General features: G+C 47.0%; 1 protein-coding gene across 4 annotated transcripts in view; it reads left to right on the top strand.

The window, feature by feature from the left end:
* The first annotated feature begins 7,594 nt into the window (after nucleotides 1-7,594).
* The window catches only part of ST8SIA5 (ST8 alpha-N-acetyl-neuraminide alpha-2,8-sialyltransferase 5), a 70,960-nt gene continuing 51,664 nt past the window's right edge, over nucleotides 7,595-26,890 (top strand). Inside the window, exon 1 of one of the 4 annotated variants that reach the window (XM_079108791.1) lies at nucleotides 7,595-8,819. In XM_079108791.1, the coding sequence (XP_078964917.1) occupies nucleotides 8,689-8,819 (131 nt within the window). In that variant the 5' untranslated portion in view covers nucleotides 7,595-8,688. The remainder of the gene's footprint in view (nucleotides 8,820-26,890) is intronic. The other 3 variants (XM_079108792.1, XM_079108794.1, XM_079108793.1) reach the window with 3 other exon arrangements.

The following is a 26,890-nucleotide window of genomic DNA, read 5'->3' as shown; positions in this document are numbered from 1 at the left end:
TTCCCATGAGCGGAGACTGTCAAAGGGAGGGGGAAGAGCATGGTACCGAACCAGAAGCTTGTGAGGGACAGGGGCCCAGTACGTGGCAACAATGGTGTACCAAAGGCCAGCTCTGCCACCTGCATGGTTTTGCAGTGGACCAGCCCCAACCACTATGAATCTCCTTCCATGAACCTCAAATGGAATTGAATGATGAGGCACTTGATATGGTGACAGCTTTTATAAAGCAGTGATCATATTTCTCCACTCCAGTCCTGCTTCCCTGGAAGGAGGCAGAAAATTAATTTTCAAGTTGGTACAATAATGAGCGCTCAGCAGGGGGGGCTGCCTGCCAGTGGGAGTGGGTGGGAGGATGGGTCATGGGGAGGGATCTGAGGCCTTCAGGGAACAGGAAGAGCAGCGGGGCCGGCCGCGCTTTTACAACACTGCCCCTTACTGCTCTGCCAGCCCACAGACTCATGAGCTAACATGCAAAGCTCGTCACATCCGCCTTCTACCCGCAATGGTTCCATGCTTAAAATCCAGCTCCCTGGATTCTGGCCTTCTGCGCACCTGCCAGCCTCATCTCTCCAGCCCCGTTGAGCCAGATGAGCTGTGTCTCCTCCTGCCAGGCTTTGTTCACATCCCTCTCTCTGCCCAGAATGCTTTGACCCACCGTCTTCACCTGATTGACTATCCTTTCCCATCACAACGAAGGCCAACAGTCGACCCTGCCTTCCTCCCTGTTGCTCACAGCTGGGATGAGGGAATACTTAGCCACGACTGGATTGTCCATGTGTCTTCCTCACTGGACTTTTAGCCCAGACTATGAATCCTTGATCCCCATTTCCTTACCATGTCCCACAGTGGCTAGCACATGATGGTCACTCCAGCTATGACTACCAAATGCATGGAGCCTTTAGAACTTAGGATGGTAGTTAAATGACACATCCTTTGCAGTGGCCATAGTGATAGGATTGGGACCATCTGAGGGTGCTTTAGAAGCCATGATCACTGTGGAACACACAACCCATTTTTCTCCTTGGCTTTGAAGGAACATGAAACATTTTAAGCAGCAATATTTATTAAGCTGTTCTTTTGAAAGTCTCAGCATTATGTAGACCTGTGTAGGGGGCCTGCATTGTCTTGGAGATGAAAAACATCTTCTCAGTTGAGTTGGTAAGTGCTATTCTTCAAAGAACAGAACCTGGTCCCTGTTTCCTCCCCCAAGGCCCAGCTTTTAAAATTAGCAAGGGAGATTTTGGCCACTATGTCATCTACATGTGGTCTGAGTGACATTATTATTATTTTTGGTGGTGCTGGGGATTGAACCCAGGGCCTTGTGCTTGCAAGGCAAGAACTCTACCAACTGAGCTATATCCCCAGGCCCCTGAGTGACATTATTACAAACAGTGATGCCATGCCTGGCTATCTATGGGAATATGACATACTGGACAGAATCTTTTTATACTCTGAAGCACTGGTTGGCTTATGGATTAATAACAACAGGGTCTCTACCTTTTGGAACCAACTGGATCAACTGGAACAAACACAGGGAGATGGTGGGAGGACAGAAGGAAGTACTTCTCAGGTTGGAGATGTGAAGACTGAAAGGTTCGGGATTATAAATGGATTATTATAAGTTACGTAGAACACAACTTGTACTGAACAAGGGGATTAAATTATAGTTCTATTATATAATAAGTTATTAAAAACAAGATTGATGCAGTAAAGCCTAGCATCTGTGGTTAACCATTCAAGGGCAGAGCCTGGCTCTCTGGATAAGAGATTATTACCAGAGCATTTCTGGTAATAAACCAGGCGGCAAGATATTCTCACCACCCACAAAGTGACCCAAAGCCAGGATCCAGCCTCTTGAAGGCTTGACTCCTTAACATAAATGTAAAGCGGCACAAAAAGAGGATGTACTTAGCACAAAACCCTTGAACACATGGATGGAATGTCACTTACATAATCTGGCAGGTTGCAGTTGTGCTGTACAAAATAAAAACTGGCTTTCTTAAACCCAAAGAGACCTCTAAGTTCTTTTTTTAAACGTTCATTTTATATTGGAGACAATGCTTACAGAACGAGTAATGCCCATCAAGTTATCCACAATTTAGCAGACTGTGCCAGCGTTGACATTTGCTCTTGGCTTAATTGCACGTGTGCTTCCAATAATGATGCCGCTGTCCCTGTTCTGGGTGATTACAGTATAAAACTGGTGTTCTCTGAATCTGGCATAGTGATCAGTTAGCCATGCGCTTACTCTTTTGGTTTCAAGGCCTTCTGAGCGTTTGCTGCGACTCTACACCCAGATATAAGTTTGGCTTAAAGTGGAATCTACTCCAGATTGATAGCAGAAGCCGGGACTTCAGACCTCCATGTTGCAAGACCTGAGTCCATGAGAGATGCCTGCGAGGCATCTGTGTGCAGGTGTTAAAGATACCTCTTTAACTTGGTATGAAGAAGTCAGATTCAAAACACCATTAAGATAGAAAAGCAGCATTGGCAAAGACACACGGGACCATCGCTGGTCATTTCCAGACTATCCAGTGATGGAAATACATCTTCTATGGAAGAGTGCTGCAAAGTTGCAGATGTGCTGAAGGGGACAGCACTGGTGGTATAGTGCTGGGCGTGGCTACCTTCCAGATATGCCTAATGCCAGCTCATTCTTATTCTCTGCTAATTTGTTCAGGTGACCTGGCGGTTGAGGAGAGTAAGTACCTTTGGAGCTGTTACTGTCCCTGAACTATTTTGGCTTATGGTGTGGTGAGCTCTTTGTTATTAAGTTAGCCAGTTAATGTTGGCATCACCCAGAATGACCATGGCAAGTCTGATGGAATACATATTAAAAAATAATTTCTCCCTTTGGAAAACCATTTAGCAGTAGTCAGTAAAGCTGAACATAAGTATGCTCTCTGACCCAGCAATTTCACTTCCTGATAGAGATGCCCAGCAGGTAGACATGCACTGGAAGGTTCATGGTGGCAGCTAGCTGGGTATCCATCATTAATAAAGGATAAGTACTTTGTGCTACAGTCATGCAAGGGCATGTTATACAGCAATAAGGTAATAGTTTTCTTTTTCATTTATTTATTTATTGGTACTGGGGATTGAACCCAGGGGTGCTTAACCACTGAGTCACATCCCCAGCCCTTTTTATTTTTTATTTTGAGACAGGGTCTCTCTAAGTTGCTTTAGGGCCTCTCTTAGTTGCTGAGGCTGGCTTTGAACTCACGATCCTCCTGCCTCAGCTTCCCAAGCTGCTGGGATGATAGGTGTATGCCACTACATCTGGCTGAGGTACTGGTTTTCTATTGCTGTGAGGCAATGATCACAAATTTAGTGTCCTAAACAGCACACACTTATGAGCTCCCAGTTGTGGGGTTCTTGAATCTGGGTGCAGTACAGCTGGGGTCTCTGCTGAGGAGTCTCAAAGGTTGAAATCAAGGAATGGGAGGCTGGAGCTCAGGAGGAATGAATTCAGAGCTTATTCAGATAGTTGGTAGAACTCAGGGTCTTGTTTGTGATTGAAGGACTGGGGTCCCCCATTTCCTTGCTGTCTGTGAATCAGGAGCCAATTAAAGCTCCACAAGGCCATCTGTATCCTTTGCCAAGCAATCTCCTCTATCTTCAAAATCAAGAGTGGTGAACTCCCTCGTGTCAATCCTCCTCATGCTTTAGTTCTCTTACACCAGGAGGAGTCTCATTCCTGTCAAGGGCTCACGTGCTCCAGCCCGTGGAGGACCATCTGATCTGAACACCAACTGATTTAGGCTGAATCACATCTGCCAACTCCCTGCACAGCAGCACTTACATTAGCATTCAGTTGAATGACTGGGGGAAGGTGTGTGGACTAGAGGGAGTGAGAAGATGGGGGTCATCTTAGAAGTTTTCCCACCCCACACAACTAACAGGGATGAGTCACAATCAACAATGAGCCCAAGAAATCAGACACAAAAGAATATATAATGTGACCTAGCACGGTGGCCCACGCCTGCAATCCTAGCAACTCTGGAGGCTGAGGCAGCAGGATCAAAAGTAGCCAATGAGGCTACTGTTGTTTCTTGGTCACCAAAGTCTAATGTGCATGACCCTAAGGTAGTGGTTCTTCTAGGTGCCTTGTGATTATCTTGAAGTTTTGTTGCTTTTTCACCAGTCAGCTGGCAAGCTTCAGGCAAGGACTCGGGTGTAAGGACATTGGGGTGGGGAGGTGGCTCATGGGTTGTTTGTCTTTCATTCCAAGATATGATGGGCATTTCTCTTTTGAGACCTAGTGTTCTCTCTGTATTCCTAAATCTCTTCCCCATCCCCAGAGACTTAGATCCCTATTCTTAAGGGGTTCCGGAAGGGGGATGATCCATCTTCCATAGGGGCTTCAAGCTAGAATGGGGCATTGTCCCCACCTATTCTGGGATCTAAAGTTTCTGCCTGCCTGATCTAATGGGGACACAAGACCAGTTCTCCATTGTTGGGATGGATTGGAATCCTTTAACATTGCCATCATCTTAGCATGCAGTTGTTGTGATCTGGAAGATACAAGTTTTACCGGGAGATTAAGAAGGCAAAGGACAAGCAATAGGAGTAGTTATGGCAACCAAAGGTCCAAATAGTGGTAACAGCCAGGTGAGGTTAGGCAGGTAAGCTTAAACAGTTTCCCATACAGCCTTAGTGTTACCTGGGTAAACAGCTTTAAGTCAAATGGCTTTTTGCAAAACTTGTTCAGCACTAGTAATCTGTTTGTCCAGTGACATAAAAACAGCAGTAGGTGTTTGCCAGACTACAAACTCCACCTTCTCAAGCTAACAGATAACCTAGAACCAGCCTATTTTCTATCACTAATTGGGCTAGTAAGTCTAAAGACTTTGCTAGCCATTTAAACTCTTGGTCTGGTTTCTTGTGTTTGCTGAAATATTTTGGGTGGTCACTGCATTGTAAATTATTCCTTCCACCTGTCCTATAAGTGATCCAATTAAGGTTATTACCCCAGCTATAATTAGACCTTGACCTATGTTTCTCCTGACCTGTGTAATGCAGAGGAGTTGGTGTCTCAGGGATCTCTGGCAAAAACTTGCATCTTATCTGCTGGAGTAACAATTTATCTCATGCCTCATGTTCTGGTCATCTCTTCCAGTCTGTGCAGTGCAAAGCTCAGGTGACCCGAGATGGCTTTGTATTTCTGTTATGAAGAACATGCCACTAAGTAAGCACAGAAGTCTGGGTTCAAAACAAGCATCTAACCTTCAGGAGCTAGTGAAGTGTCACTAGTCCCTCTGCTTAATGGAGGTAGAATGGAGTTTTTAGGGAGGGACTTGAGGCCTTTAATGCTCACTGGTTCATGCAGACTGTTAGAGATGGTGGGGTGAAGTCCTGGGGCGTCTGCAGGCTTGACAGGGTACTGTTATTTGGTGGGGGAATATTTTGTTTTAAGAAAAATAAAGATTGGCTGAGCATTTTTTGCCCTTTCTGGTGTCCTGGTGTCCCAAACCTGAGGATCTATCTGAGATAAAACATCCTCAGGCATCCTCTGAGCCTCTCACTGAATGGTCCTGTTATCAATGCTTCCAGGAAGAGGGGTGAATGTCCTGGTGTTAAATGAAGAGTTGCATCCAGAAAGCCCAGAAAAATCTCTTCCCAACAGAGGAATGGCATTCTGGCCAGGAATAAGAAAGCTTGGGAAATAATTAGTTCTCCAAATCAGAGGTACTATAAATCTTTTGAATTTAGGAGTTTCTGTCAACACCAGTCACAACACGGGTTTGATAAGAAAGGGGCTGGGGGGTTTGAGTAAGGCAGAAAATGAACCTGTATCCAATAAGAAATTGATACCCTTGTCTGCCATATCAAGAGTCACCTGACGAGCTTCACAAGGGATGTCCAGTTTGTTAACGGGGGCAATGTGAGACCTTGGGGATTCTCCATCTTTGACAGTAGTCATCATGTGGGCTCATGGTTTCTCCATTTGCATAGGGAATAAAGCCCAAACGAGTGGTCTCTGCTTGGGCAATCTTTGTCCAACTCCCATATTCTCGACAACTGAAAACAGTTTTCCCCATTTGGATTATATCTACCCCTTTGGTGACCCTGAGGTACCAAGGTGTTACCTGTCACAACAACAATTAACTTAATTAAACTTACTCTCTGCCCTGTTGTCATCCCCTCTGGAACTTCATAGTCTTCTATTTTGTCTCTATTATTGAATACACAGAAGATCAAGTTTAACAGATGGTTGGTGAGCATTTGAGGACTCATGGTTTGATTGTGGAGCTTTCTGCAGATATCTGAGGTTGAATGGCTAATGAAGTAAGTGTCCAGCAAAATTTGTCCTTCCACAGAGCTAGATCAAAATTAGCAAACTTTTGAAGGAACTCAAAGAGCCATCTGAAAAATAGAGCAGGGTTCTCATCTCTCTTTTGAGTTATTTCTTTGACTTTTTCATTATTCACTGGTTTACTGAGGGCAATACTTTCCTTTCTTGATCTGTGTGCCGATCACATGGGCTTACGTGTACTTTTTTGTAAATGTATTACACTGCAATTTAAAAGTCCTGAGGATAACTTGCATTCATTAGTCTAAAACAGATTTGTTTTTCTAAGGAACCCTGCATCCAAAGACGAGTCTCAGAATGGGGACCTGATGGCAATGGACGATAAGCAGGAACAGACAGGAAATGAGGGTGCAAAAATTGTCTTGAATAAGTGAGACTGAGCACCAACCAGGTGAAAATTAGTACTCTGTCAACTTGGGCCCTGTGTGCGGGCTACATTTGTGTGGCCCAGTATGGTGACAGGGCTCTTCTATTCAAAAAATTGAAGACAGCAAGAATGGAACATTAAGCTAGTGATGGGGTGGAGGACAACTGAACAGGCACTCCCATAAGCATGTACCCTACCTGTGGGAGAAAAGGCTCCATCTGAGAACCCAGGGACTTCTCCCAAAGTAAGCTGCTTTGGTCAACTAGAGCTTTGGTCCATACAGCTGTAAAATGGGTTAGCTAGAGGCCCAGAGATGACAATTCATTAATACACGTGAAAAGATGCAGGAGTTACTATAATGACAGGCCCTCTACATGTCTAGGTTATTCCTTTGATTGACTAAAAAGCCCGCCTGTGACGGCTTGGACAAATGCTGGAGCTGTAACTCTTCATAGATAGCACAGGGTCCACTTCCACCTTGTGAATTTACACAAATTCCAAATTATTGGGGGAACCCTATAAGGGTTCATGAGAATTTGCCTTACATTCTTGGGTCTTTCCAGTTCAAAAACTACTAAATGTCAAGACCAGCGTTCTTTTTCTTGCTAAGATATGAGTTTTATTCAAGTACCAAGTAGAATTCCTGATCTGCCTTTAGAACCTCCGGGAGTGTCTGCAGGGTCCTCGAAAGGGGTTCCCTAGAATCAGCCTGCCTGGGCTGGGTGATGAACACCGCCAGCACGTGACTCTCAGGCGCCTGGGGACTCCGGTTGTTGGTGCTGGGATGGTAGGGCTGTCGCCTGGCGTGCTGGGCCAGGAGCGGGGCTGGGGGGACATTTTTCGAGGTAAGGATTTCTGCAGAGGCAGGACATTCACATTTTTTTTTTCTGTGATTATTTTTCCTCCTGCATTCCGTGCTTCCAGACGTAGCGACTTACTAAAGCTTTTAGGGACTGCGGCCCCCGAAGGCGGTCGGTTGCCTGACCTAAGGTTTACCAGTGGTTCTAAGGATGAGACAAGGTCTCAGTGTCTCGTTGACAACAGGGTCTTTGACGAACCGCGTGAGCTGAAGTTGGGGAGGAGGAAGAGGCCTGTAGCAGAGGCCGGGGGCGCCTGAATTTCTGCCCTGTCGGAGCTGAACACCGGGGGCGCGGGCGGGCAGCCCCGCAGGCCATTAGCATGCAGGAGCCGCGCGCGCCGTCCTTGAAGGGCTGCCCGGCTGACCTTGCTCCGCTTTCTCCTGAGCAATCTCTAGGAGCGTGCGAGGACGCGTTCACGGTGGTGACTCAGTGCCCAGCGCGCCGCATGCAAATGATCCTCTCCAGCAAGCCCAGCTCCGCAGCCTCAGCTTCCCCTTTCTGCCCTCTTTTGAATTCTACGATTCCAACCCAGTGTTTTCGCTCCAACCCCTCCCCCTCTCCACGGCCCGCTTGTCATTAGTCTGACTCCCGGAGTGTTTTGTCCCCCATCTCCCATGCCCAGAACTGAAGGCCAACCTTTGCGCTTCCTCGCTGAGGGCCGGGGATCAGACGTGGCCCACCCTAGGTGAGCCCCAAGCCCTGGGCGACCGCGATCTGAGCCCAGCCAGAGGGGGCGGTAAACGGCGCGCTGGAGCGCACGGGCGGACCGAGCCCAGCCGGATCCCCATTGGCCGTCACCTCAGCGGGAGGGGCCGCTCCCGGCTCGGGGCACCTGCCGTCGCCCCTCCGCAGGGAAATCGGCAGCTCCCGGGCACCGGCTCCCGGAGGTGGAGGCAGCAGAGGGAAGGCCTGGGGCTGTGTTCGAGCTTCTCGCGGGCGGCCCTGTCCTATCTCCGCTGCAGTGCCAGAGACATTCGGATGCCCCCTGTTCGGGCTGCGCCAGCCGGAAACTTTGCCCGGCGAAGTCCGCCGCCCGCCTGACCACGCTGTGAGACGCCGGTTCGGCCGCGCGCCGCCGGGGTCTCAGAAGCCAGCGCGTGATTGCCGGGCCTCCCCGCACCCTGCGCCTGCGGCGCCCCGCGACCAGGATGCGCTACGCAGACCCCTCTGCCAACCGGGATTTGTTGGGGAACCGAACTTTGCTCTTCATCTTCATCTGCGCCTTCGCCTTGGTGACCTTGCTGCAGCAGATCCTCTATGGCAGGAACTACATCAAGAGGTAAGAAAGTCCAAGGGACGCGGTGGGATGCATCCCGCTCACCGGCGAGCCCCTAGGTGGCTGACGCTGTGGTCTCAGCATCCCCGGGGCGAGTGACCCTGGGATCTGTACCTAGTCCCAGGCACCGCTGATTTAGGCTAGGGTCATGCGCTGCGAAGCGCATCTCAGCAGCCAGAAGAGCGCCTGCTCAGCGCCGGTCGTGTGTGTGTGTGTGTGTGTGTGTGTGTGTGTGTGTGTGTGTACACGGGGGACCGGTGTGTGTTGGGGGGGGGGGGGGGACAACTTTGTTCTGCTGTTAAAAAAATGGGGAGTAGTTTGGAATTCCAAGCAGCTAAACTGATAATAAATCCATTTGAATGCCCCAAGCGGTGGCGGGGATCAGACCCGGGCGTTCCCCAAACCGTATAGTTCCGTGGCCATTTGATTGGAGCCGGAAGGTGAAGGACTTAAAATCGGGTAGAATTTTTATTTTAAGCCTGATAAGTCCTGAAAAAAGCATTTCTCCCCAGGAGCGTTGAGCTATGTGGGGGTTCTAGTGAACTGTGGTGATGCACAGGGGTAGTGAATTCTGGCAATCCCATAGCTGCTGGATCTGTGAAACTCACAGCCTGATCCCTCTGAAGGAGAGCATTCTCTCACATCGTTAGGGCCATAGGTCGGAGATGCAGCAAAAGATGGACTTTTCCCATCCTGCCCCCATCCTCGGGTTAAACTCCACAGAGAGAAAGGGCAGTAGGAGGTGTCGCTTAGAAACTAAGGGACAGCCCCATTCTGTGTGCAAAAGATAACCCCAAAATGCCAGCTGCCTCCTCCTGTGGCTCCGTTGACTTAGGGGAAACGCTGCTGCAGTTCTCTGCCTGGATGGGGGCTGGGGGAGGTTGGGGGAGGGTTGTTCTAGGATTCCTTATGGGGCTATTGTGATTCCTTCTGCCTGGTCAGCAGGGCCAGGTACCTGTGCCAGGGCCAATGCCATCTGAATTACCTGCTTGCTGTGGCAAGCCCTGCCTGGTCTTGGGTGAATGGGCCAGTTTCCCAGAACCCAGAAGGTGTGCCAGTTGCTTCTCATCCGCTCTCCCTCAGAGACCCTGTAGGGACATTGCATGATGCCACCTGGCAGGCCTCACTCCAGAGACTCAGCTTAATCCAACTAAGCAAGCCCAACTTCTGTGTGCTCTGATCCTGGAAGGGAGCCCGGGGGAGGGTCAAGAAGGAGATGGTGCCGTGCTGGTGCTTGCGGGCTTTGAAGTCTATATGGGGAAACAAAGTAGCACAGATGAGATAAGGAAGTGAGGAGAGAGGCACTGGTGGCTGGAATACTTGAAAGACTGCCTGGAGGAGGAAGGGTTGGATAGGGGAGGGGACAGGCACATCCAGAACTAAAGAGAGCAGGAACAGGGGTGCAGAGAAGCAAGTGTGGTGTATCCCCTCACCTCTCCTACGCCTGACCCTACCTGTGCAGGTCCATCAGCAGGCTGCCTGGACCACTAGCTGGACCGTGGCTGCCCCATGAGTTGCATCAACAGCACTTGCTTACCTATCTTGTTCTCTGTGCCCATCATCATTGTAATGAGCTGGCTTATGTGAATATTAGTCTTTCTCCTGTTGGAAACATCCTACCAGTGTTACCCAAGCAGAGGCTGGCCCTGGAATCACCTGGAGGGCTGGAGCAATGCAGATTGCTGGGCTGCTGAAGCAGACTCCCTGGAGTAGGATCTTGTGAATGCCTCTTCAGCAGGTTCTCCAGGTGACCTGTAGCAAGCTTCTCCTGCTGCTCCATACCAGTGATTCAGGATTGAGGGCAATTCTTAATGTGCGGAGACATTTTTTTAGGTTGTTGCATGCGAGAGAGGCGAGTGCTAATGGTATCCAGTGGAAAGAAGCCAGAGGCACTGCAAACATCCTCCAATTCATGGTCTGCCCCACAAAGAATTATTCAGCTTCAAATGTCAGTAGTGCCGAGGTGGAAACCCTGCTTTCCACTGGAAGTTCCATGAGGTAGGGATTCAGTGTCTTCTTCCCAACTGAACTGTACTCTGAGCTCCACACATGTGTGTAGCAAATAAGTCTTCAATAAATATGTATGAAGGATAAACACTTGAGGCGGGGGTAGGAATGTGTGTTGCACGTGGGGACAGAAGAGATGGATCCAGTGGTGTACGGGGGAAGGCGGGAAGAAGTAGGCAGCTGGTAAAAGTGGTCAGTGGCTTCAGTGAAGTGCTCTGAAAACCAAGAAGGAGAGCTTGACTTGGTTCATTAGGCCACAGGGAGCCATGTGTTGTCCTTGAACAGGGTGGTGACATGATAAAAGTCACAAGGATGGAAGGTTATCTGGGCTTTTTATAGGAAGGGTAGCTGGAAAGGTATTATTAAGGCACCATGTCAAGAAAGAGGCTAATTTGATGCAAGGATTTGGGTCCATGTTAGCACTCAGGGATTCCTGCAGGCTGCCATCTTCACTTCTGCACCGAGCTGGTATGATACCACCTCACAAAGACCTCCGTGGCACAAAGATGGTAGGGTCTTCCAGTGAGAATTTAGGGACAGATTGCTGCAGAAAGAAGTAGGGATGTGCGTCAGTGTGCATTTATGTCCTTGTCCTCTCCTGGGCTATGCAGTGGCGCTTAGGAGAGGCCCACTGTGAGCAGTTGGGACCTAGGGGATCCATCTTGGTCTGGAGGCGAGAAGGAAGGGGGTTGCGTACAGTGTAGTGGGCTTGGGGTCTCTGCCCAGGAGAGCACAAACTGCGTTGATCAGGAGGAAAAGGCATGGACCAAAGCTGTGAAGTTTGCCCTTGATGTTCGTGGCTTCCTTGTCCTTGCTTGATCGAACAATTATTAAGGGAGGTTTACTTTATGGTGAGTGCCAGCCTAAGTGCTTAGGATACAGTGTGCCAGCAGACACAGCCCTTGGTTCCTGGTTTGGGGAGGGGTTGGTAGGCTATTGAGAAGACAGAAAGGCTTGAACCTGGAATGCTCAGCAACCTGGGGAATGAAAAAGAGGAGGAGGAGGGAGCCATAGCGAATCGGTGTGCTTCGTGGTTCCTGGAAGCCTTTGGAGGAGGTCTCAAAGAAAGAGAAATGGTCCGCAGGCAAAGGTGGAGATAGAAGGAAGTGGGTGAATCCCATTTAAGCAGGAATTGGAGAGGACCGGAATCTGAGTGTTCTGCATAACAAAGTTAGGACTGTGTTGTTGGGGCAGGTGAGGCAGGCAGGGCCGGATTATGAAGGACCAGCGGGACCATAGGAGAAGAGGCATGTCTGGAGGAAAGAAAATTGCAAGTCTGGGTCTGGATCTGCCCAGACACTGGAAGCCCAGCCACATGGAGCTCTTTGGAAATGAGCTCAGAGGTGCAGGTAGGGAAGACCCAGCTAGTAATGTAGAGTTTCCAACCATCCAAATCAGTGTTTTTTGAACTTTTTTTTTTTGGGGGGGGGGTACTGGGGATTGAACTCAGGGGTACTCCACCACTGAGCCACATCCCCAGTCCTATTTTATATTTTATTTAGAGACAGGGTCTCACTGAGTTGCTTTGCACCTCAACATTGCTGAGGCTGGCTTTGAAGTCACGGTGGCCCTGCCTCAGCCTCCTGAGCTACTGGATTATAGGTGTGCACCACTGTGCCCAGCTTGTTTTTTGAACTTTTATGATTGTGATACATAGTAGGAAATACATTATACTTGTTCTTATTGTAAGAGGTGTACTCTGTTCTTTTTTATTCTACTTCATTAAACAACTTCTACTTTATTTAAAAAGTACATGGAATATTATTCAGTCTTAAAAAAAGTGATTTGGACACAGGTCACAAGATGGATGAAACTTGAGGACATTGTGCTAAGTGAAATAAATCAGGCACAAAGGGACAAACATGGTACCATTTATGTGAAGTAGCTAGAATTGTCAGATTCATAGAGATGGAAAGCAGAAGGGTGGTGGCCAGGGGCCAGGAGGGAAATGGGAGTTGTCATTTCATGGGCAGAGAGTTTTATCTGGGGAAGAGGCGAAAGTTCTGGAGCTAGATGACGGTGGCGGTGGCACCATGTAAATGAACTCAGTGCCACCAAACTGCACATTTACGGATGGTGAAAGTGGTAAAGGCGATGTTTTGTGTATGCTACCACAATAAAAATGTTGAATTAAAATGTGGAAGCAACCCCTAAATTTGATTTTATAGCCCCTTGGGTGTAAACCCTTAGTTAGAAAAATACTGGCCAGCAGGTTCGGGGCTGTGACTCAGTGGCAGAGCATTTGCCCAGCAGGTCCGAGGCTGGATTCCATCCCCAGCACTGCACAGCTGAGCAACTGCGCCACATGATGGGGTTGGATGAAATCATCGAGGAGGGAGCAGAGAGGAAAACGAGGGTGGTCAGGCCACAGAGGAGAGCCTGGGGGGATGCTGTACCTTCTGGGTCAGAGAGGAGCTGGCTCTGAATCCAAGGTTGGGCGAGTTGGTTTTTCGTTAGCCATCTGCTCCTAATTTTTTTCTTATGGAAAGGTTTCAAGTTATTAATCCTTTTCATTTGTGAGTGTGAGCCCATATAGTTTTTTATTTCTTCAATTTTGGTAAAATCGGTAAATTTTATTTTTCCAGAGTTAAAAAAAAGTTCAAGTTTATTGGCATGAAGTTCAATAGCTTCTCTTACATCTCTGTTCTATCTATGGTTTTTGCACCCTTTTAAAGGATCCTAACATTGTTTAGTTATTTCTTTTTCTATATTTTTGGTGATCTTTGTTAATGACCTGATTTGGGCTTTGTTGCTTTTCTCTTGAGTATTTGCTTTTTATTTTATTAATTCTTATGCTTTGGTTTTATTATGTCATTCTTTTTAAAAAAATTCTTTTTCTAACTTCCTATGTTGGATGTTTCTCTCTTTAATTCTCACTCTTTCTTATTCCCTAATGTAAACTTCCTGTAAGTACTTCTTCAATTGTATTTTTTCAGTTTTAGGATGATGATGATGATAACTCAGAATTATATTCCATTTATTAAGGCCAAGTACTAATCCAACTATGTTATATATTAACACACTGAATTCTTTAAAAAATTTTTTTGTTTGATTTTTTAATTTATACATGACAGTAGAATGTATTTTGACATGTTATACATACATGGAGTATAACTTCCCATTCTTGTGGTTGTACATGATGTGGAGTTACACTGGCATGAATTTATAGGTGAACATAGGAAGTTATGTCTGATTCATTTTACTGTCTTTCCTATTCCTATCCCCCTATCCCTTCCCTTCATTTCCCTTTGTCTAATCCAATTAATTTCTATTCATCCCCACTTCATTGTGTATTAACATCTATATATCAGAGAGAACTTTTGCCCTTTGGTTTTAGAGGATTGGTGTATTTCACTTAGCATCTATTTACCTGCAAATGCCATGATTTCATTCTTCTTTAAAGCTGAATAATATTCCATTGTGTATATATACCACATTTTCTTTATCCATTTATCTGTTGAAGGGCACTTAGGTTGGATCCAAATTTATCTATTGTGAATTGAGCTGCTGTAAACATTGGTGTAGCCATGTCACTATAGTATGCTGATTTTAAGTCCTTTGGGTATATGCCAAAGAGTGGGATAGCTGTGTCAAATGGTGGTTCCATTCCAAGTTTTCTGAGAAATCTCCATACTGCTTTCCAGAGTGGTTACCCTAATTTGTAGTCCCACTAGCAATGGATGAGTGTACTTTTGCCCCAACATCCTCAACAACATTTATTGTTACTTGTAATTCACTGAAATCTTGTAACAACATGGAATAGATACTAGTATGCTCATTTTGTAGATGGGGAAACTGAGGCACAGTGAGGTTAAGTAATTTGTTTAAGTTCACACAGTTATGACCAGAGGTATTTTCATATCTTTAATTCCAAGTAGTTTTCAATTTCTGTCTTGATTTATTTTTTTATTTTTTGTTTGTTTGTTTATTTATTTATTTATTTATTTTTGTGGTGCTGGGGATCGAACCCAGGGCCTTGTGCTTGCAAGGTGAGCACTCTACCAACTGAGCTATCTCCTCAGCCCCTTGATTTATTTTTTTTAACCTATAAATTTAGAAATGTTTGAAAATTTTCAGGTACTTTGTTTACTTCTTTTTTAATTTTATTAACTCAAAGCTATTATAGTATAATATGATATTTGTGATGCTGATTTGCCTTTTTCAATATTTGTGTGTCTTTCATTTTATGTCTCTGGCTACCAACACATAGTTACAATGTTTTTTTGTTTGTTTGTTTGTTTGTTTGTTTTGGTAGTGGGGATTGAACTCAGGGGCACTCGACCACGGAGCATCCCCAGCCCTATTTTGTATTTTATGTAGAGACAGGGTCTCACTGAGTTGCTTAGCACCTTGCTTTTGCTGAGGCTGGCTTTGAACTCATGATCCTCCTGCCTCAGCTTCCCGAGCTGCTGGGTTTGCAGGCATGTGCCACCATGTCCAGCCATAGTTACAATTTTTTTATCGAGTCTGATAGTCTTTGTCTTTTTACCTGAAAAGTTTATATAGTTACATTTTTTGTGATTATTGTTGACTAAGGATTTATTTCTACCCTCATATTTTTATGTTTTTATATATCCTGCTTTTTCTTCCTTTTTGCCTTTTGGATTGTTTGCATTTTCCTGGCTTTAGGAGGAGGTTTCTAGAGCAATCCTCCACCCTGGGTAGGCCCTGTGGCCCTTGCAGTGAAGCACAAATCTCTAGGAATGGCTGATGTCACCAGGGCAGCTTCTGACTTTAATACTCTACTACTATTTTCCTTGCCAGATTATTCATCCATTTAAGGAGACATTTTAAAGATGTTTTTAATTGTTGTTTTAGTGTTTTGTAGTGGGAGGATGTCACACATTTGGTTCCCTGGAAAGTAGACTCTGAGCCAGAGTTTAGAATGCAAAATGCTTATTAAAAGAAGTGTTCTTGAGATCAATACCTGGGAGAGGGATCGGAATGACTGCAATTGGGAGAACTTGAATGGCAATATAGTCCCAGAGAAATCCTCAGCCAACCCCATGGGCAGCCCTGGCAATGGGATGGTCCTTCAGACTTGCCCAGAGTTGGGGTGAAGGATCAGACCTTCACACCTCTGTGTTGATCAGTCACTGGATGAGGGCTGCCCCTGGAGGGGGTGTACCCTGGGCAAGGTGGTTCTTCTCTTCTGAGGCTGCTCCAAGAAACGGCTGCAAGCTGAGGTCTGTCAGCTGGTGGCATCCCCGGTGGGCAAGGAAGGAGTCCTTCACTCCTGCAGGGTGTGGGTGCATCTAGCGCCTGCCACAGAGGGTTCCTCATTCCGCCATTTTGCCTGAAATGGAAACCCGAGAATGTGTGTGTTCCCCGCCCCACCCCGAACAAAAATCTCGCCCCTCGTGGTCAGCCTGTGTGCGAAGCCCACCCTGAGGTGGAGCGTTTCTTCCATCAGCCAAGGGTCTTTCACACACTGACGTCTGTCCTTACTCTGTGCTTTTGCCCATACCATGTCTGTCCCTGCTGTTCCTTCCTGGCTGCCTGTCAGTTCAAACCCTTCCTCCTTCCATTCCCAGCCCACAGTGTTCTTTCCCTCCTCTGAATTCCTAGCACCCGAACTGTCTGCACTTGGCACGCTCTGCTTGGTGCTGTCCTTGTGCTTTCTGTGGGATGGCGCAGTGGACAGCGATGAGCTGGGTTTGTGTTCTCCTACCCCAAGTACAGAGGACTGTCCTCTGCTTTGTCTCCCACACCTTGAGGGTACAGAGCGGGGCTGTCTGCATGTGGCTGGTGCAGGCCTGAGACTTGATTTGAAACTGGGTCAAGGAAAAGGACAGCCTGACTTTGTGCCACCTTCACGCGTGCATTGGAAGGCTCTCATCTCGGAGCCTGCTCTCCCCACACCCAGGGGACAAAGCCTGCTGTTCTGTTATCCTGAGAAATAGGTAGAGTCCCAGGAGGTTGGGACCATGGGGAAGAGGGGTTAGAGAATCTATGCATGCAGAGTGTGGCTCTTGATGGGGGGACGGTGCCCTAGAAAGGAGAAAGGAGCGGAAGACAGCCTGGGCTGTGGGCTGTGCTGCCAGCAGAAGAGCTTCATAGTCTTGCTGCCCAGGACAGGTAGCTGGGGAGCACCTGCTGCAGGGTTGGGAGGAGAGGGGGCTTCCTAAGGGACCCGGGGAGCAAACCTTAGGGAAGCCCCACTCGCAGGTGTCAGTTCCACAGCTTGCATGAGCCTGAGACTGGAGGGCCTCCTTAAATGTCATGTCCTTGCCCTGGGTAGGCCCCCTCTAGGCCTACCCTGACCCACTCTTCCCTAGCCCTGCACTAGGGGAGAGGCGGTAGTCTCCTGTCCTCTTCTCAGTGCCTCTCAGGTGCACAGTGATCCCCTCTTGCTTCTGGATATTTTTTTTGCGGGGGGGCGGGTACTGGGGATTGAACTCAGGGGCACTCGACCACTGAGCCACATCCCCAGCCCTGTTTCGTATGTTATTTAGAGACAGGGTCTTACTGAGTTGCTTGGTGCCTGGCTGTCCCTGAGGCTGGCTTTGAACTCGAGATTCTCCTGCCTCAGCCTCCTGAGCCACTGGGATTACATGCGTGGGCTGCTGTGCCCGGCTAGTTCTTTACTTTTTGACACTTGTTTTTCCAGGAGAATTTTACCTCTTAGAGGATTTAGCTTCTCCTCTTTGACTTACCCTTGTCCATTTGCTTCTCATCTATTACTTTCCCAATTTAGCTCTTAGCCCTACCTATGATTCTAGGGACCCTCTTACAGGTGAAGAATGCATCAGGTAATATTAGGGTTCAGGAGTCAGGCTCTAACCTAAGCGGGTAATTCTAAGAGAGGATTATTTCATTTAATTCTCACCGAAGACTTGTTAAATAGATACATTTAATTCCTCATTTAATATTCAAGGGGCAAGGGTAAATAACTTATAGAGGGTCATAGAGTTTGGAAGACATAAAAAATGTTTTATTCATCCTTGAGTTCTCAGGACCTAGCTCAGTGCCTGAAATTCACTGCTGAATAAATGGATGCAAACAAAAGGAATCCCAAAGTTTTTTCCCAACAACTGACAAACATTCATTCGACACCTGCTCAGGTTTTTGGCGGGAGGGAGAGGGTGCCACTGGAGAACTGTTAGGTGTGATGCATGCAATGTGATGATGTAAGTTGAGGAACTTACAGAGCACCTAGAGGGACAAAATGAAAAATCAGGCCAGATGACACGAATAAGCTCATTTTGACGTGGAATAGACTAGAAATCATGCGGTTTTTGGAAGAGACAGTAATTAGGGTGTTGATGGTAGCCAGGAGCACCTGATGGAGGTTTTGGAGAATGGTGAGTTTCAGAGACGGATTTAGGGAGAATCTGGAGGACAGATCAAGGTGTTGAGGCTGGAGGAGCAGGTGAGGGAAACTGTGGAAGGGTTTTTGCTTTTGTTTTTGTGGGGGAGGGTACCAGGGATTGAACTCAGGGACACTGAACCACTGAGCCACATCCCCAGCCCTATTTTTTGTATTTTATTTACAGACAGGGTCTCACTGAGTTACTTAGCACCTCACTTTAGCTGAGGCTGGCTTTGATCTTGAAATCCTCCTGCCTCAGCCTCCCGAGCAGCTGGGATTACAGGTGTGCACCACTGCACCCAGCTGGAAGGTTTTAAATTCTCTTTTTATGCTCTGGTGTTTGGTGTGGCCGATGGATGGCCTTTATGGTCTCGGTTTTGTCCTGTGCAGTTTGAGCGGGTAGACAACATGGCTGCTCTCTCCTCTAGCTGTGGTCATGTGGGTCACAAGGGGCTGTTCCTTCAGGAGAATGGCTCGGGCTGGGCTTTGCCAGCTCCCTCTTGGGGAAACCCAGAGCCTCTGGACTACGGGGGAAAGGAAATAAGGCAGGTAAGCCAGGAGACGTGTGTGGAATTCCATGCCTGGAGGGTGCTAGGGGTTATTAGGAGAAAATGCACTCGCGTTCGCTGCTGCCTGAGATCACACATCATCTGTAGTGCTCATGCCTTCTCTGGGCAAAGGAAAGCCAAGCATCCTTTCTCTCACTCCTCCAGCAGGCCAGCTCCCATTCCTCCCAGCAGATAGAAGCAGCAACGCTTCCCAGGATCATCACTGTTATTTCCTAGAAATAACCTCCCTGGTACCCCCAAGAAGGCTGAAAGGGGGCAAGAATTCCCACCCAGGACTTTCTCTTTCTACATGCCAGGCTCAGTTGATGTCTTCCTTCTGGTCTTTCCTGCCTTCAGTGCCTGCAGAGCCCCTGTCTCTGCACCTCTGACCTCCCCCTAGAGTCCTTCAGCTGATGGGGCGCTGTCCTCCTAGCCACTGTCAGCCCTCTTGCTTCAGGCTGATGAGCTGGCTCATGCATTCAGTTCTGCAGCAAGCCCAAACTGAGCGCCCTTTGTGTACCCACCTTGCGCTGTCTAGTAGGAGAGCCACTTGCCTCATGTGGCTGCTGAGCTCTGGAAATGTGGCTGGTCTGAATTGGGATGTGCTGTCTGCAAGTATAAAATATGCACTGGATTGCAAAGATGTGACACACACATAGAAAGGGGTAGTAGAGAGATCTCATTTTAAAGTTATTTACGGGTATAAATGATAACACTTTGGATATTTTAGATTCAATAAAATGTATTATTAAAACTAATTTTAGGCCTGAAGTTGTGGCTCAGTGGTAGAGCATTTGCTTAGCATGTGTGAGGCATTGGGTTTGATTCTCAGCACCACACAAAAATAAATAAAATAAAGGTCCATTGACAACTAAAAAGAATTAAAAACAAACAAACTGATTTTCCGATTTTCCTTTTTTTTTTTTTTTTTTTTTTTTTGTGCCAGGTATTTAACCAGGGTTGCTTAACAACTGAGCTACATCCCAAGCCCTTTTTACTTTTTATTTTGAGGCAGGGTCTCACTAAGTTGCTTAGGGCCTCACTAAGTTGATGAAGCTGGCTTTGAACTCATGATCCTCCTGCCTCAGCCTCCTGAGTCGCTGGGATTACCATGCACCACTGTATCTGGCTCTTTCTACTTTTTAAAATACTTTGGAGAATTATAGATTCACACACAGCTCTCAGAAATAACAAAGAGAACCTGAATACCCTTTTCCTAATTTCTCTCAAAGGTACAACATTGCAACCAGGAAATTAGCTTTGCCACAATCCATCAGCCTTCTTCAGACTTTGCCAATACATATTTGTATATTGTTATGTGTTTCCTTCTATGTGATTTTATTACATGTATTTTTATTTTCTTACAAGATGGATATAGGCAGTTTTAAATTACATATGTGGTTTTAGATTACAGTATTTCAATTGGATGCTGCTATCTAGAATTTGGCTTTCAAGATGAACCAATCAGGCTGTTCTTAAGGAGCAGGCAGGCATCCAACACTCATGAATAGTTTACAGACTGCCCAATTAGAATAAGTTATACTCTATGAGCAATATATCAAAATACACTCTACAGTCATGTATATCTAAAAAGAACAAATAAAAAAATGAGAAAAGTTGACAGACTGTCTTGGATTCTAAATGTAAAGTGGGTGACACCATCTTTTGTTCAATGCTGCTAGTGTTGGGGACTCAGAGGTCCTAGGGCTGTGGAGGAGCCTGCTTATTCACCTGCTCTGCTGTAATAGTGTGGGGGCTCTCGATCTGCTCACTCAACTCCCTCCTCCTGGACCCCAACCTCCACCCCTGCCTCCCCTCCTCTGCAGAGACCCGAGGGTGTACAGGTTCTCCACAGGGTCACGATGGGAACCACTGAATAAGGCTGAGGATTTGATGGAGTCTGGAAGGAAGAGGAGTGAGATTTTGCCGTAGAGGTTTAGAGGGGCTACTTTGGCATATTAGTTTGCAAGGGCTGCTCTAACAAGCACTGCAGATTAGAGGTTTTCACAACAGGAAGTTACTGTCTCATGGTGCTGGAGGCTGAATGTCCAAGATCATAACATCCGCAGGATTGGTTCCTTCTGAGACTCTGACAGGGAATCAGTTCAGGGCCTCTTCCCTCCTTCTGGTGGTTTGCTGGTAACTTTTGTTGCTCTTTGCCTGGGAAATCTCTGCCTTCAGCTTTATGTATATATCTGGGTCCAAATTTTCTCATTGATGAGAACCCAGGTGTTTTGGATTACAGGTCCTACCTATGACCTCATCCTACTTAACTAAGTGTATCTGCAAGGACTTTAATTCCAAATAAGGTCAAATTCACAGGTGTTTGGGGAGGGACTTCAACCTATCAGTTCTTGGGGGGGCAGTGGAAAGGGTGACACAGTTTAATCCAGCAGAGGAACTAGCAGGAGCAAAGGCCAGTGTGAGGAATGACGTTCAGTTGGACTGGGTTCCACAAGCTTGGGGAGAATGTGGGCACTGATCTCACATCCTTATGTGGGCGCACGCGCGCGCACACACACACACACACACACACACACACACACACACACACACACACAGGGCATGCAACAAGATGGAGAAAACTGCACTCACCAAAGCTCTGACAAAGATAGTGGTTAGAATGATGTGTCCACATCCCTCTGCAGCCCCAGGGAGGGAGGGAGCTGCACTCTGCTTGCTGTTTGGTGCCTGAATGCAAAGGAGAGTTGGAAGTGTGGTGTGTGCATCCCCTGTCCCCACTCCTCCACTTCTTGCCTCCCGTGAGCAGCCCTTCCTTAAAATAACCTTTGAGTACCTATTTAACCAAGAACAGCTGGAAGGGTGTGACAGCACTGGATGGTCCAGATGCCTGCGGGTGTGGTCTGCTGGGAGGTGAGCTTGGGAGGTGAGCAGGGAGGGGAGTCAGGCAGGGAACAAAGGTCCGAAAGACTGTGTCCGTGGCAGGAGCATCTTGAGGTTGGCCCAGGTTTAACCCATTGCAGTTCTGAGGCTGAAGGTGGGACCTGGTCCCAGAACTTGCCTGCAGTTTGTTCTGTTTCTCACTCTGGCCCCCATGTGAACCCTTAACCCCCTGTGCTTTGGCACTGTAAGTAACTGCCCCACCTCAGGGGGCTCTGCAGGGCTTTAGAATCCAGGATGCCCACCTGCTTACCCGTGTCTGGGGCCCAGGGCTGGGGGCTGGGGTCTTAGGGAGGTCACCCCCCTGCAGCTCGCAGAGCCCTGGTCTACTCTGGTGCCTGCTGTTTATCCTGCCAGTCTCCTCCTTCCCCTCTGGAGGTGGGCAGCATGGGGCACCAGCCTAGGAACACCCACCCTGCGTCTTTCCTTTTGCCCCAGATGAAGTGTCTCCAGGCAAACCTGGAGAATGAAGCCACTTCCCTTCCCCTGATGTTCTTCTAGGGAGCCATTTCTGTCTGGGGCTTCACAGGGAAATCATGAGCAGTAGTCAGTGAAGAGCACAATGGCGAGGAAGGGGAATCTGGTGGTTATGCTGCTAATCCCCCTGGAGAGGTGTGCAGCTGCTGGCTGGTGACACTTCCACCTTGATCTGGGTGGAGAGGCACTTGGACTCCTCTGCTGGACTGGAGCGGAGGTGGACATGACAGCAGAGGGAGGGAGGCCCAACCCTCACAGACTCCAGGTAGCTGTGCTGAGTTTCTTACTCCCCAGAAGATGAAACTGGCCCCTCACTATCAGGAGTGGCAAATGAATTATGAGTTTTGAACTGTCCAGAGAGAGAGGCAATACTTCTCTTGGGATTTCTTGGTATAAAGGCACCCAGTTGCCATGGTGATGCCCTGTTCAGAGGGGAATTCTGTGCCCGCCATAGAGTTTTTCAGTTCATGACCTACGTTTCAGACGCCACCCAGGGGTAGAGAATCATGGGTGCAAGCTGATGACTATAATTGGGCTGTTCATACCTTTGACCTCAGTTCTGTTTGTTTTAAAGTAACTTTCTCACAATAAATCCCTTGATGTTAAAACCTATCTAATAGATGTGCGAGCTTGCTCATGGTCAGTCTTCCTCCCTCAGAGGTTGGCTGAACCACCAGGCCCCTGCTTTTTCTCTACTTTTGTGTCTGTTTGTCTTTTCTTGATCCCTTCACTGTTCCATTCAGGAACCTGGGACCTGAATAAATGACCGTACAGGACGTGGCACATCACCTTAGAGAAGGCTTTGGGGGAGCACAGAAAGGCAGCATTGCTCCCACGAAGTGTTGCTTCTTCTACCATCATCTGCCTCCCGCTCCTTAGCCCATCATGAGCCTCCAGGCCTTTGCAGCCTCAGGCCTTTGCAGAGCTAGTCCTTCCCAGCATCCTTCCCCTGGGGTCACCTCACCATCTCCTGGTCCTATTCACATGGCCCCTTTGTGGAGAGGCCTCCCTTACCCGCTGTGTGGAAGGGCATCTCACCTACCCCAGCTCCTCATCCTCCTTTCCTCCCTTTATTTTTCCCCTGTCATCGTATCTTTCTCCCTGTGGGAGAAACGAAGCTGCGCTGGGGCAGGGCCTCTGTTGGTTTGTTCTCTGTTGAGCCTTGGCACCCAGCCTGGTGAGGTTGTTCAATAAAATAAATATATAAGTAATAAAGAAAAATAGAATGAATGGATGCAGGAAAGGTACCTCTGCCAGCTGTGAGTTCCAGTGCCAGTGATTTGCTGATGAATCATATGAGAGTGCCCTTGCATCGTACTCTACAAGCTTGGTGTGGTGTGCAAGAAATGGCTCCTCTGAAAATTCTTATTTAATTAAAAAGCACGAGGAGGTCTTCTCCATCAGCTGGCGGGGAGCTGTAATGGCTGAGGCACCCTCTCTCCACCCGCAGGGTCGTGTGGAGACCTGGAGGCCTTGTGTGAAACAAGACAGTCGAATAACTCCCTGGGCCGTGCTGGCCTCTGCTGCCTCCTACTTTCTAGAAGCTTCTGGAGCCCTAGTCTAGCCTCCTGAGGTGCCCCAAGAAGCTTTTTTCTGAGACCTGCTCTCCCTTCTGAAGGGTGTGGAGAGAGACCCCAAACCACTATTGTGGGCCTCTTTGTCTTAGAATCTCCCCATGGTCCCACCACTTCCTCTCTACCCCTCCCCAAACCCAAAATTACCCGCCTCCTGCTTCCCTCCAGAACAGTCTAGCACAATTTCTTCAGTGAGCGTTGAAGCCTTTCAGCCCCCACAACCCAGATGGCCCTAAAGTGAGAAGATAAAAAAGGCAAGCTATCTTCCTGGTGTGAGGGAGGGAAGATACCAGTGAATAATTTAATAGATTATCCTCCCACGAAAGTTAAGTGAAAGTTAAGTACTGATGTTTGTGAATGATTTTCTTCTCTTCTTTTTTTTTCAAATAGAGCCTACTCAAGGTCATCCTTGTACTAATAGTGAATTCAGCATTTGCATTCTTACTGTCTGCTGTCTAATGGGAGGGAAAGAGGTGGTTGCAGGCACGGCTCCAGAATCACATTCACCTGGGCTTCCAGCACAGGTGAGCAAGTCTGTCATGCATGAGAGCAAAAGGCAGAGGGTTGCTGACCCAGCACACCAACGTGGGCAGGCTGACTCCTGGGACAGGGTCCAGATCTTTGGTGATTGGAAGATCGAACTGAGAGGACTCCGGGTTCCTGGCCTCCCTTGGTCACTAGTTGGTGGGCACTAACTTTCTACTCTCTGCCTGGGTTTCCTCAGCTTGTGGGTGATGCACACTCTGTCTCCTCACAGGATAGAGTGAAATGATATAAGTCAGGGGCTGCCAATGGGTGGTCCCTAACCTCCAGCGGGGCATATTTGGTCTGCACAGTGTTTCAAGTTTGAATTAGTTGACAGTTTTTAAAAATTGGAAAATTAAAAATCAAAATCTGACTTCCCAGCATCCCTTGGAAAATTGAAGGAAGTGGTGCTGTCTTCCTGAGCCTTGGGCAGGGCGTGGGTTCCCCCGTTCTGATGGCCTTCGTTCGTTCTGTCTGCCCCTCGTTCCCCACTCTTGAATTGGCTCCCTGGTGGACATGAAGTGCTCGTGGGAACATAAGTATTATTGTCCGGATACGGTCTTGTTGGATATTTTAGCAGGGTGGGCTACACTCCAAAAGGTCCAGGGAGAGCAGGAAGATGGCTTGTCCAGGGAAAGTCATGGGATCATGGGACCATCCCTACCTTTAGATATTACTCTCATAGAACAAGAGTGTCCCTCTCAAGGCCAGGAGGGAGTCCCTCAGGACAGTAATGGCACCTGTTTTTTGAGTGACCCACTGGCTTGAGTCCAAGTTGACACCCGAAAAGAAGTGGGTTTGGCTTCGTTCTTGGTCAAGGCTTGGAGTGGGAAAGGCTTTCAGATCAGCTGCTCCAGTCACTTTTGGCTGCTGGCCCTTGGGGTCCCGGTCCTCCACCTGGGCCAGGGCACTCCTGATGGGAAGAGGGGGAGAGCAGGGGCAGGGCCGGGTGGTGTTCCCAGCGGGTTACTGGCTCCCTAAAAGGCATGAAATCTCTGGAACAGCTCCACCTCTGAAGTTTTTGCATGAAAAAAACACCGCCCCTATTTTTATTATTCTCTTTTTTTTTTTTTTTTTTTTTTGTGGGTGTTATTATCAGCTGTTCAACATCATTGCCATCCCCCTCTTTGGGCAGCTCTGAAAGGGTTACAGAGGACTTTTTTGGTAGAGAAAGGAAATATTTATATTATTGAAGAAGCATCAAGTCAGAATGTGGTGCTCACAGGCAATCTGCTAAGAGATAATAAAGCAATCCCACCCTTTTGTACAGCCATACAGATCCAACCTGTTACCTACATCTTCGCAGGGTAAACAGTCCTCAAGCAGTTGACAGCACTGTTTGTCACAACCTCGCTTTACCTGGTGCCGTAGTTGGAATCTTGAATATTCCACAAAGTCATGTGTTGAAAACTTGGTCTCTGGTCTGTCGCACTATTGGGAGTTGGTGGAACCTTTAAGAGGTGGAGCCTAGTGGAAGGGAGTTAGATCGTTGTGGGGTGTGCCCTTGAAGGGGATATTGAGACTCCAGCCCTTCCTAGCTCACTCTTTATTTCCTGACTACCATAGGTGAGCAGTCCCCTTCCTCCTGACACTCCTGCCATCACAGGCCCAAAGCAACAGGACCAACTCATTGTGGACTGAACCCTCTGAAACCATGAGCCAAAATAACCTTTTTCCCTTACCAGGTTGAGAGTCTCAGGTACTCTGTCACAGTGATGGAAAACTGACTTACCATACCTGGTAGTTGGGGTGACTATCATGTTGGCTCATTGGCTTTGTCTAAAGGAGAACAAACTTCTCAAATCTTTCTGACAGGAGGTAGTTTTGCAACTTGAAGCAAGGTACCCATTAAAGTTAGGATCCCTCCCTACCCCAGAGACTGGGAGATGGGGGGGTGCATGCTTCCTTGATTTTTACATTTCAAAGAGATGGCTTCCAGGTCTTTGAGAAAGATGTCCTCAGGTCACAAAGCTGAAAAAAGGCCTATCTAGTTTTAAAAGTGATTTATATCCATTTCAAAGAGAAGAGAAAGTTCTTACAAGTTTCCTAAAGTAATACAGTAAGAAAAAGGATGTAAGTAGACTTTTATACCTATTATCTTTTTTGAGAAAGTGCAAGAATACTTTATGGAAGATTTACTTTGCACCTACAGTTTATGAAGTTTTCTATGATTATTATTTTTCTTTTCTTTTTTTAGGATTGTTATCTTATGATTACTTATTATATTATTTGAATTTATTACATTATTATAGCTTTTTAATGTTATTACAAAAAGAATACATATTTATTGTAAATCTTTTAGAACAGAAAAACATCAGGAAGCAAAAAGGGTCTCTCCCAATCCCACTATTCAGAGACATATTAACTCTTGGGTATATTTTCTTTCGGACTTTCCTTGAAACCTTTTTTTAAAAGAAATGAGATAATAGTGAACTTATACATATATCCTTCTCCTTTTTTATTTTCTAATTTTATTTGTTCTAATTAGTTGTACATGACAGTAGAATGCATTTATACATTTTGATAAATCATACATAAATGGAGTATAATCCCTCATTTTTCTGATTATACATATTTCAGGATCCACATCGGTCATGCAGTCATACATGTACATGAGGTAATAATGTCTTCTCCTCCTTCTCGTTCTTCTTTGCTTAAATTACCAATTTCCCCATGTCATTTAAAACTATATATATATATATATATATATATATATATATATATATAATG

The sequence above is a fragment of the Sciurus vulgaris genome (genome assembly GCF_902686455.1).
Source record: "Sciurus vulgaris genome assembly, chromosome: 13".
In the NCBI taxonomy this organism is placed as follows: domain Eukaryota; kingdom Metazoa; phylum Chordata; class Mammalia; order Rodentia; family Sciuridae; genus Sciurus; species Sciurus vulgaris.
This window is presented reverse-complemented; position numbering and strand designations above follow the sequence as displayed.